Below are 12,698 nucleotides of genomic sequence, written 5' to 3' on the forward strand. Positions count from 1 at the left end.
CTAGAAAAACATCCCCTGGTCGTCTGAGTACATTCCCAAGATACCAGGCCACCATCAGCAATTCCCAGGCCACGGTTGCTGTCCTTGCCTCCCCCAGGCCCTGGGAAAGTGCACAAATTGAGCTCATTCCACAAGCTGCTGTCTCCTGTTCTCAGGCCCAGTCATGACCCTCCGTGCTATTTGATACACAGAGAGCCAGGTATGGGCCTAAGTTGGACGCGATCCTGTGGCCGTTCCCGGGCTTGCCTGGAAAGAGTTGGAGTTGGCAACTGGAAGAGATGTCTCTGTGCTTCTCCAGATACGTTAACTGAAAGGGAATCCAGTTTCCCAGGTAGCAGCAAGGAGGCTGAGGAAGAGTTTCAACCTGGAGTCAGCCTGCAGGATCCAAATTTCTGCCCATCCCCACCGAATTTCATGGCTCAATGAAGAGTACCGCTCACATGGGCACCATAGAATTCGAGGAGGATTAATGGCTACTTCCAGAAGAGCTTGCCCAGCACCACACACGGCAGATTCCCACTTGGCTGAGGGGGTTGTTGGTGGTGATGGCAGTGTGGACGGTAGTTGATGCTGACACAGGCCCAATGGATATTTCTACCCCCACTTCACAGTTCAAGATGCGAAGTGCCTTGCTCAAGGTCACGGCATGGGTCCATGGCAGACCTAATTCCGGTTTCACTCTGTTTCAGGTGCCCTAAGAAGGAGGAGCTGGGCCCAGAATGGCAGTCTTCCCAGAGAATCAGTGACTCAGGAAGATCCAAACCCAAACCAAGCTGAGCTGAACAGCCAGGTGAAACACCCAGGGACTCCAGACCCTTTCTCGGAACCAGGAGGTAATGGCATCAACTGTTAGGAAGGTTGCTCTGCTGCCCAGACACGCCAGCCCAGCAGAGCTCACCACCAGCCCCGCCCCGTGCCTGACATTTAACTGGCTGCAAGCAGCGGGCGGGAGGGGTCTCCTAGAGGAGCCCCACCCACACCAGTGACTCCCAGCAGCAAAGGCAGGAGGCTCAGCCTTGCCTGGGCCACAGAACATGCCACCTGTCTAGGCCCCGTGGGCCATTGTTCTACTCCAGGGGGAGCCCACTCAAAAGCAGCATTTACCACCCACCAACTCAGGCCAGAGGTCAGGAACTGGGTCAGTGTTAGGACTAAAAGGAGGAGTGACCCCAAGAGTAACAAATGGCCTGGGGATTTACAGGCTAGGGCACCAACTGCGCTGTGGTTATTGTCCTCTGGTTGCTGGGAGCTCACCTTTGACTTGTCTTTGCAGAGGTCCAGGCACCTATACCATGGCATGGCAGGTGCTCCATAGACACCTGTTGGAAGAACAAACAGGAGTCATTATCATTGAAGGGAGCTTGTGGTGCCCTCTGGCAGCACTCTGTCTGGTCCTCCCAGCAGCTCTGAGGGTTGACCTCTGCGGGCCTTCCTGTCCACCCATCCACATGAGGCTCCTCCAGACCTCTCAACCGTAAGCATCAGCACTGAGGTTTCTGAGCAAAGACCCCACAAAAGACCCCTGATGCTGCCCTGGAAGGTGGGCAGCTGCCTGCATGCTCTGAGATAGGGGCCAACTCTCTGCTTCTTTCTCCCCGTTCTCCTGCACTGGCTTTGGGGAGCCGGCCATTTGGGCTCCTCCTGGGCTGCTCCCCCGGCTGTTACTCTCTGGCTTCTCCGAACACCAAGAACCGGCTGAGGCATTTTCGAGAGTGATGGCTTTTGAACAGGAGATCTGGGCTCTCCGCTGGCAATGGGTCCCTGGCAAGTCACAAAACATTTCTGTTCCTCGTTCCCCACACCTGTTCTCCAGGCTGTGGAGACGTGGATTAAATGAAATGGAAATGGGAAAGGTCTTCGGTTATCTGGTGCTAGAAAAATTATGAGAGATAAAGAGAAAATGCATTCCCCGCAGTTATGGTTAGGCCAGACCCACAGATACTGCAGCTGCAGTAACTGGCTCTGGCCAGGGCTAATCCCTGGGGCAGTATCTGTCTGCACCCTCACACCAGAGGCTCTCCCCCTGGCCACTCCTCCCTGGCTACCCCATGACCACCCACTGCCCTTTTACCCTCACCAGGCTCCCTCACCTCCAGGGCCTCCCAGAGCCCAGTGAACTGGACGTGAGTCTCGTCCAGACTAGATCCTGGCATCTGGCCCCCTCTACCATCCTCCCTGACCTGCTGCAGCCCTTGCCTCCCAAAGTCCCATCCAGTCTGTGGCACAGTTGCAAAACCCGGAGATCCTGCCTGTGATGTCCCTCCCATGTCCATCTTGAACTCCTTCTCTCTCCAGTTGTTTGAGAGCAGCTCCAGTTCTCTGGGGCGCCTGGTTCTACCCTCACCTTCCTTTTGAACCAGTGGCTGAACCTCTGTTCCTCCTTGGGGAGAAGGAACCCTCCACATGGGCCATCTGTGGGGCAACAGAGAGTGGAGGAGAGACGGGAAGGGCGAGGCCGGGATGGACGCCTGACGTCACATGAGTGGAAATGTGCCTGAGAGAGGCCCTGGTGACTCATTGATCACAGGGCCCTGAGCCTGGCACCTCATAACTACCCGGTAAACATGCAGTTGCTCAGGCTCATGCTGACATGGAATATGTGATTTTTATTGTTTTCAAAACCATCCCAAGAATGTGGGCATCGAGGATCCAGTGGCCCCTTCTGCAGCCTTCCCCTGTGGACCCTGTGCTTGAGCAGCAGTGGAAGAAGGGCAGACGTCCCCCATCCTAAAACACATCGGCAGGCCAGAGACGACCCTGACACCTTGGTGAGGCCGCTGTCTGTGTGGTGCAGGGGAGGCTGCTTTCCCAGTCCCACAGACATGTCCAGAAGGAGGCCCAGGGACAGTGGCCTCCTACTGTGTTCTGAGTTTTAGCACTTACATTTCCTCCCAGATTGAAACTTCTGAAGTCTGGTGCTGCCCACTAAGTTGCAGGCAACATGGCCTCCCACAAGCAGGGAGATGTTGCTATGAGACACTGGCCATCAGCCGCCTGGCCTCTGCACCCTCAGAAGCAGAGATTGGAACTGTTCTGTGGGGGGTCAGCAGGGGCAGGGTGGTGGCAGGAGGAAGTGCCCAGGACAGGAGCCTGGGAACTGGCTTTACATTGGAGTCTGCTGCTCACCATGTGTGTACCTTGACCCTCTGCCTGCAGGACCTTAGTCTGAAATTAGGGAATTGACTCAAATCACTGGCCCTCAAACAGGTGCACATTGGAAGCACCTGGAGAGCCTGTTAGAACATGGATGCTTTCCCCGAGCTTCACGCTCAGCAGATCAGGTGAGGCCTGAGTCATTCTAACAAGTTCCTGGATGGGACCATCCACCTAGGGACCACACTTTGAGAACCACTGGCCAAACTGATGACCGGGGCTTCTTCCAGCCCTGAAATGTATGGATTTTCTCTTTGAGAAGCAGCATAATATGGGAAGAAGAAATTAAGGTGGGAAAAGGAATTTTAGAAGAAGCAAGAGAAGTTTCCAAACACTTTGATTAATCGTGACAACCAGTAATGCCTCGCTACTGCCAGGGCCCAGCAGCTGTGGGGCCAGGGCCTAACGGGATGGCTCTCCTCCCTCGGCTCTCAGGGGTTCTTTTTAGTTGGTTTTCATGGATCCCATATCTGAGACCATTTTTATGACAGCATCTGCTTGAGTCTGTAATGAAATACGTTATGTGAAAACACGTTGAAAATATGAAGAGCAAGGCAGGGGGTTTATTTTTAACGTATGTTTATATTTTCTGCTTTATCTCCTCCAAAAAAAAAAATGATGATTGAGATAAAAGACACAGACGTCGTTGATGGGAGACGGTTGAGTGGGGTGGAATTGAATTGACTTGAATTAAATAAGAGTCTCATTATCCTTTATAGTATCCAAACACTGAAACGTGGAGGGAAAGCCAGGATAACACTTCACCATGTCAAGGTCTCTTGCCTGGGCTCCAGAGACACTAAAGACCATCTCCCTCGGGTGGGAAGTAGGCACCAACAGCAACCGGTGCATAATGACTGTGGGTACCCTGGGAGCCACGTGGAGGTGTGTTCCTTCCTACCTGTGACCCTGGACTCCAGCTGCCCAAACACCTTGGGTCAGAGCATTCAGTGGCCAGGTCTCACTGTTACAGTCTGCGCTCCCCAGCCCTGGCCAACGTCTGTCCCTCCATCTCCACACTTTTCATAGTGCCAAGGTCTCTGCCTGTATTTGTAAGTACAGCAGAGCACTTAGAACTGTCCCAGGCCCTGGGACACAGGCTATCTGTCTATGCAACTCAGCTTCTCCGTCCCAACATCTACATTTGCCCCTCCCTGCCCCATACAGAAGCTTATAGATCTAGAGGCTAAAGGCTGATTTCAGAGTTTTCCATGAGCAATGTCACCTCAGACCCTGGAGCAGCCAGGGTTTCTGCAGCAGGCCATGTGCCTTTGAGGGCTCTGCTCAGCCATGAGTCTTTCCAGAAGGTGAGGAGTCTGGTGAACAAGGGGCCAAGCCCACCTGGAGCCCCTCAACATCTGGATAGGCTCCTGTAGACACATCTGCACCTGGGAGTGGCCAAGGCTTGACTATTTCAGAAGAAATGTGAAGGGGCCGAGACAGCCACATAGCTGTATAGGAAGCCTTTGGGGATCAGGTCAGAGCTGGAGCAGGGGGTACGATAGACCTTTGGCCACAGGTCCTGCCAACCCTCAGCCTGCCTATAACACTAAGGTTAAATGCCAGCTTCACAGAGGAATTGCATTCTATTTGCACAGGGAAAGAGGCCAAAGGGAGGCAGAGGGGGCTGGAGTCCTGGCAGCCCCCAGACTCTCCTCTGTGTCTGGCCGGAGGAGCCAGCCAATAGCGCACCACCCCCCACCTGCTGGCAGATTGTCCAACGTTACCTGAGAGCCCTTCTCAGGGAGTCAGCTACACCCTCCACCAGAGTTGTTTCAAGCCAAGGTCCTGGTTGCTCTTGAGAACCTCTGTAAGTGGACAGCCGGCCGAGGTGGCGCCAGGCAGCCCAGGCCTCAACAACCCATGGCCTCCTCCTGACCTCTGCACAGGGACAGGTTGGGCCCACAGGGTCATGTGATGTGGTCTCACTGGAGGCACCAAGGACTGGCTTTCAGGGGCCTCACTGGCATTTAAACAAGCTGCGGCATTGAACTGTCACACACCAAATAGAAGTACTGGGTCTGGGCTCCAAAAACCAGCCAAACAAGCAACAAATGAAAGAAACTCTAATTAACCAGAGCATTGAGGACTCTGAATGTCCCCACACCACAGGCTCCTGTGAGCCTCACGTGAGCTGCTGAGACAAAAACCAACAATAGAACAGGGTTCAAAGCAAAGGACGCAACAATGGGTGAGGGCACACTAGGTGTACTGTGTTCTGTCTAGGTGGCGCCTTTTTAAAACCATAATTACAAACCAGAATATTCCATAATCCCCAGACTGATACAGTGAGGAGCTTGGAGAGTAGACTGTGCAGGATTTTAAAGAAATGGCTGTTTAGCCAGTGAGTGTGGGAAGCTGGGAAGTCTGAGAACTACCTTCCAGTATTTGATGGGCTATACACAGTGTGCTTGCTTCCACCTGGGTGTTACCAGGGGGTGCTGAGAAACACTCCTCACCATGGAGATGGACCTAAGCTCTCTAGAGAAAGCATGCTCCTGCAGGTCAAGGCCCCCAAAGTCCTGACATCCTTGGGCCAGGACTCCTGCTGCTAGGAATTGCTCTCAGAGAAGTGATCCAATGTAGCACATATTTCCCTCAAGTTCCTGCAGTATAACATGGAAAAGTTTGAAACAACCTCAGCATCCAATACTATGGATTTGTTTCACACATCATAGTATTTAAGCTCACGGCCTCAGTGAAGAGAACAAGGTGCACACAAAATCCACAGTCCATGTGATTCAAATTCTGTAACACGCATGCCTGCCACACCCCAAATGTGAATAAATACGCCAACCAGCTGACAGTGCGCTCATCACCACAAGCTGCATTTATCAGTGATTTCTTCCACATTGATTTTCCTATATATTTAAAAAATCTACTGCAATGCATAGACATCATCTTTATAATTTAGAAAAATGTGTACTAGCTACTGATAATGTTCTGAGAGCAGTCATATGCAGAATAGGTGGTGGATCCTGAGCTCTTGTAGCTGGAGCTGCTCAGCGCAGCTTCTCCTTGAGTGTGTTCCTCATTGGGGACCCAGGTCTGCATTGGGCGGAAGTGGAACAAGAGCGTTTCCAGGGGTTGGTTGGATGAAAAGGGGAAAGAGCGTTCATGAGCACCTGCTGTGGGCTAGTTGCTGTGTTCCAAAGGTGGGCTTCAGAGTCAGGCAGCTCCTCGGTGATCTACGGCTAGTGGGATCTGAATCCAGGACTCTGCATCTTCAGCTCACCTTGGAAGCAATCTCTTCTGCCCACATGTGCCTCGGCCTGCATGGCCTGTTGGGATCAAGACAGAGACAGGACGTCCGGAAAGGCTGGTGAAGAGTGTTCCTGGAAGGTTCCTCTGGCCTCTGGGAGTGGCAGGAGACATGCAGCCCAGACTCCGGGGTCCTGTGGCCAAGCCTCTTCAGCGTCCTCATGTGGATGAAAGCCCCAGGGGATGGACTCCTTCCTAAGTCCCTTCTGTCCCTGATGCAGGAAGCTCCATCCAGGGCAAATCAGCTGTCCCTGTTCAAAACAGCCTGCCTCACCTTGGGCATCGTCCTGGCCTGCAACGGAGGGGCTGTCTCAGGACAGCTGGATTCCTTTCACAGATGAAAACACTATCCACCAAGGAGGCCCAGTGCCCCAGATGAACCTGGCATGCTACAGAGAGCCCACAGGTCACACCTGGGATAGCGGTTTCCCAAGGGCTGTCTGACTTTCAAAGGGTGACTTGAGTGAGGGAGCGCCACATTTCAGGAGGGATCTTCTGTGGACACCAAAACAGCAAGTCCTGGATTAGTAGTGTTTGGAGTATTGCTTCCACCTGTGCATTCCTCAGCCCTGGCCACCAGCCACACACACAATACAGCACACACACCAGACAACCACACACAGCACATACAACACACACACACACACACCAGACAACCACACACAACACATACACCACACACATACACAACACACACCAACCACACACAACACATACCCACGCACACACACCAAACAACCACACACAACACATACACCACTCACACACACACACCAGACAATCACACACAACACATGCACCAATGCAGACACACACACCAGACATACACACACAACACATACAGCACACACACACACACCAGACAATCACACACAACACATACACCAGACAACCACACACAACACATACACCACTCACACACACATACTAGACAACCACACACAACACATATACCACACTCACACACACACACCAGACAACCACACACAACACATACACCAGACAACCACACGCAACACATACACCACACACATACACACACACACACACCAACCACACACAACACATACCCACACACACACACCAAACAACCACACAACACATACACCACTCACACACACACCAGACAACCACACACAACACATGTACCATGCAGACACACACACCAGACATACACACACAACACATACAGCACACACACACCAGACAACCACACACAACATATACACCACACACACACCAGACAACCACACACAACACATACACCACATACACATATACCAGACAACCACACACAACACATACACCATGCAGACACACACACCAGACAACCACACACAACACATACACCATGCAGACACACACACCAGACAACCACACACAACACATACACCACACACACACATACACCAACCACACACAAGACATACACCACGCACACACACCAAACAACCACACACAACACATACACTACACATATACAAACACACACCAGACAACCACACACAACACATACACCACACACACACACACCAAACAACCACATATAGCACATACCACCATGTGCACACACACACCAGACAACCCCACACAATACATACACAACACACACACACTAGACAACCACACACAACACATACACCACACATATACATACACACCAGACAACCACACATAGCACATATACCACACACACACACCAAACAATCACACATAGCACATATACCACGCACACACACACACCATACAACCACACACAACACATACACCACACACACACACACACCATACAACCACACACAACACATACACCACACACACACACACACACACACACACACACACACACACACTCCAAGCAACCACACACATCTTCCTCTGAGCACCGACTGACTTGGGCCTTCCTGGTCTATCCAGCAGAGTACAGAAAGCAGGTTTTCTGGTTTTCAGGAACATGTTGCCCAGATGCGGAAGAGGTGGGGTCTCAGTGGACGGGCCCAGGAGCAGCTCCCTCCTGTGGGCAGTGGAGGTTCAACCTGCCCCCATAGTCCCCAGATAGTCCAGGGACTCGGCCTCAGGGCCAGCATTACTTTTAGGGACTGTCAGGAAATACAGTTTCCCCCCATCTCAGAACTAGGGGTCAGTTGAAGAAGCTTGAGGAATGCTCTGTTCCTTATTTTCTGATTTGTGTGTGTGTGTGTGTGTGTGTTACTGGGGATTGAATCCAGGGTGTTTTACCTCTGAGCCACTTCCTCAGCTCCTTTTCAAAAATTTTGTTTTGAGACAGGGTCTTGCTAAATTTCTTAAGGCTTAGCTAAATTGCTGAGCGTGTCCTTGAACTTGTAATCCTCCTGTCTCAGCCTGTATAGCCACTGGGATTATAGGCATGGGCCAGCAGGCTCAGCTGATATCCAGGAATTTTAAAGTATCCCTCAGTTTTCTTGAAGCAAGCTATACTTCCATATCCTCCCCCTGAGATATTCTCTAAGAACAGGCAGGCTCTGACCATGAGAATTTATTTAAAAGTCAGAAATGTCCAGCCCAAGCACACTTTGTTACCATCCTGCTATCCATTTCTGAATATCCCCTAGGCAACCTCAACAGTCCACTGGATGACCTTGGGGTGTTTATTTGATGTATCTGAATGTCACAGTCATGCTCTATAAAATTAGGGTAGAACCACCAAGATACCTCTCAGTTTGGAATCAGACCACTGAGCCCACCCTGCATTGGTGTAGACCAAGCATTAACAAGCTATGCCTCACTGGTCAAATACGGCCCCCATCTGTTTTTGTGAATAAAGTTTTATTGAAACACAGCCTGCCCATTCATATATATTGCCCATGAATGTGACTGTGCTGCAGTAGCAAAGTTGAGTTGTGCCAACAGACTTGGCCCACAAACCCAAGCATTCACCCTCTGATCTTTTACAGAAAAGGTGTGCTGGCTCCAGGTGATGATGGTTAGAATCTAGGAGCTTGGGTTAGGCAGCAAGAGGCCAGTCGCTCTGCAGTGGTGAGTCTATTTATGTTTCCTGGCTGTGCCCCACCTGGAATCACACAGCAGGTGGCAAACTTGTGGGACATGGTAAGTAGAACTTTCTCCTCATTTTCCTGAAACGACTGCTTCTTGGCTCCAGTGGGTATCCTGTTGGCAGGCACACCGTCCCTCCCACTCCTGTCCCCCCTCCATCACATCCTTTCTGAAGGCCTCTTCCAGATCGGCTGCTGGTAGTTTTAAGTCTGTCCTCAAACAGAAGTCTCCCCTCCCCTCCAGTGTTTTAATTGCTCTTCTCTGGACCACGTCCAGGTTCACTATTTCTTCACAAGTGCCTGTGATCAGAGCTGGGCACTTTCGGGAGAGGCAGACTGTGACTTTGAGCAAGGAGAGCAGCCTTGGCCAGGGCCTTAGGGCAAGGGCCAGGTTTCACATTCAGACAAGGGCTGGAATCCTGATTCTCACCTTCCGGTTACACGACCCTCAGCTGCAGCTGAGGTGACTGTGCACAGTGGCCTGCAGTCTGATGATATGGTGCTCCCAGCCAGCCCTGCAAGACACAACCCAAAGTGCAGAGCTGGCTGCTGGTGCTGTGGGAGACTCCATCAGCAGGGAAGCCAGCTGTGATGTCAACTGTGTATATGTTGAAAGACCCTAGCCCAGTTGGCCTAGTTACCTAAGGCCAAGATATGAAACCAAGATACCAGGCAGGCCATAAACAGGTTCAGGCGCCAGGAATGCTCTCCGGACAACCGGTTGAAGAACAGAGCACCCGCATCCTGAGGCATGAATGAATAAACCGGAACAGATAAGCAGGAACAGAAAGAATAGAATGCAGACCTGTGGTTTTTGGAATGCAGACCTGTACCCCCTAGGTGGCCTATATGCTAGATTTAAACAAACCAATAAGAAACCTGTTGCTTCCCGCGCGCGCAAAACCTGTCCCAAACCCTATAAAAATCTCTGTATCCCCAAGTCCGGTGTGCCAGTTCACCAAAGCTCCGGCTGAGGTTCTGCTGGGCACCCGCAGGCGCCTGTGTCCCAATAAACCAACCTCTTGCTTTTGCAGCCAGTGTTTCGTGTGATTCTCCTTGGACAGGGATACGGGGGTCTTTCATTGGACGGGGGTCTTTCAATCTTTCCAACTGTATTACCAGATAAATTTTCAACATGATTAAAGTCAATAAAAAAAATCTTTAATTAAATCCTCAAGAGTGCCATCTTAGCATCATTCTCCCCAGACCACACATTTTCAGAATCACAGGCAATGTATGCTCACCTTCAGCTCCGGGAAGGGAAGGAAGCCCACTTAATGCCCACCACAAGTTGGCCCAATAGGGCTGCTCCCATCATGTGACATTCTAACCCACAACTCTGGTGAACATGCTTACTTTATATTTGCTTTCTGATCTTGAAGGGGTGGGAATATGTCCTTTTTTCTTAAAGGTTGTAAAGTGCTTGCACTGAGGACACGGCTTGGTGCTGGAATCAATGCGGCCAAGTTCCAAGAAGTACTTATACTTGATGGAGTCTTCGTGTGTTAAGTTGTAGACAACAGTTGTTTCTTCTAGGAATTCAAAGCACTCTGTGATAGGGCATTTGATTTCTACTTGGCCAAGTTGTACCTGTGTGAAAGAACAGGTGGTATTGGTTATTAAATTTCTTTCTCTTTCTTGCATTAAATATTGTTATATCTTGATTACAGTAAAGGGTTGTCTATTATTTTTAAAAATGAGGGGCAATCACTTTGATACCTGTATTAGGCAGTTCCAAAATAATCACTATGTTTCCATACTGATTTATTATTGGATGTTTAGTTTTCTCTGATCATATTGGTGAACCTAAGCCACAGGCTTGCCAACAAAACAAACTTCAACCCCATCCTAGAAACATCATGATGAGCCAGCATTCACACCTTGTGCCAATGATAGGAACAGCAGGGTGAGCCACATTCAGACCATGTGCCAACTACAAGGTGTTTCAGATGTCATTACTGTAGAATATTTCGGCACTAAACTTTAGGCATATTTTACTTTAAAAGGACAGAAGATATTTTGTAAAGTATATTATGCAATATATCTTGTAGTTTGAAAATCATTGCCAAAAAAATAACATTTTTTTCTGATCCTTCCACCTGGCCTCCACTTATGATTTTAATTTTACGTTTGCTCCTATGTCTCCAGAAGCTCAGGAGCAAGGAAGAAAAGTAAATCAAACACAAAGGTGCAAAATAAAATTTAAAAATCGGCTATTACTGATGAAATTCACAAAATGAATTTATTCAGAGGAACTCATGTATTTAGCATTTTGTACAGGATTCTAGATATGGCTAAAGTAGAAAATAACAGTAAAATATTAAAGCACAAAAATGTGAACACAACTGATTTTTGAAAGCTGAAGGAAATAAACAACTTTCAAATAAGAAGGGCTAGAATCTCTCCTTTATTAGTGAATAGGAACTCCTCTATGGCATAATAATCTTCTTTGCCCTTCCTAATATAGCAAAGGCAGGCACTGAAAACTCCACATGGAAAATGATGATTCTCCCTTGTGTGACTGACATTCTGAGAAATAAAAACACATCCACCTGAATGAGAAACGCAAACCCTAAAGGCCGAGGCAGGAAGGGGAGGAAGCCACAGGCTCTATGGGAGAAAATCGTCACAAAGAGCAATGAAACTTTGAAAAGCCTACATTCACAGTAACTTTGAACTTTACTGTTTATACTGCACGAACTTGAGGAAAGTAGTTACAAAGTTGGAGGGTGAAGGGTGCACGAGAATGACACCTTTAATTAATACCGTGACGGATATGAGCAAAAAATGATACAAAATGGAAGGGTCTGAGGAAGAGAGTCTGACTTTGATTAAACCCCTGAACCATTACGGATCTGATGAAAGTACAAAATGATACTTATTTGATGCTACTACTGTATAAAATGTGGTCCAAAGAGCTTTGTTTTTAAAATAGTTACCCAGTTTTTTTATTCTTTTTGATGAGTTTGTTTACAGACTCAAATTTTTCTATTTACATTGTGGTGCTTTCATGGTATACTGATTCTATTTTTTTTTTTTTTTTTTGGTACTGGGTATTGAACTCACAGGTGATTAACCACTGAGCCACATCCCCAATCCCCAGCCCTGTTTTGGATTTTATTTAGAGACAGGGTCTCGCTAAGTTGCTTAAGTCCTTGTTAAGTTGCTGAGGCTGGCTTTGAACTCATGATCCTCCTGCCTCAGTCACTTGAGCTGCTGGGATTACAGGTGTGCACCACCACACCTGGCCTC

At 49.2% G+C, this 12,698-nt stretch overlaps 1 protein-coding gene across 1 annotated transcript in view; it reads right to left on the reverse strand.

Moving 5' to 3' along the window:
- The window catches only part of LOC144369137 (E3 ubiquitin-protein ligase RNF217-like), a 78,491-nt gene that overhangs the window by 15,489 nt on the left and 50,304 nt on the right, over positions 1–12,698 (reverse strand). Inside the window, 1 exon segment of the mRNA XM_078028229.1 lies at positions 10,803–11,036. Coding sequence (XP_077884355.1) covers positions 10,803–11,036 — 234 coding nt within the window.

Source organism: Ictidomys tridecemlineatus, chromosome 12 (assembly GCF_052094955.1).
Source record: "Ictidomys tridecemlineatus isolate mIctTri1 chromosome 12, mIctTri1.hap1, whole genome shotgun sequence".
NCBI lineage: Eukaryota > Metazoa > Chordata > Mammalia > Rodentia > Sciuridae > Ictidomys > Ictidomys tridecemlineatus.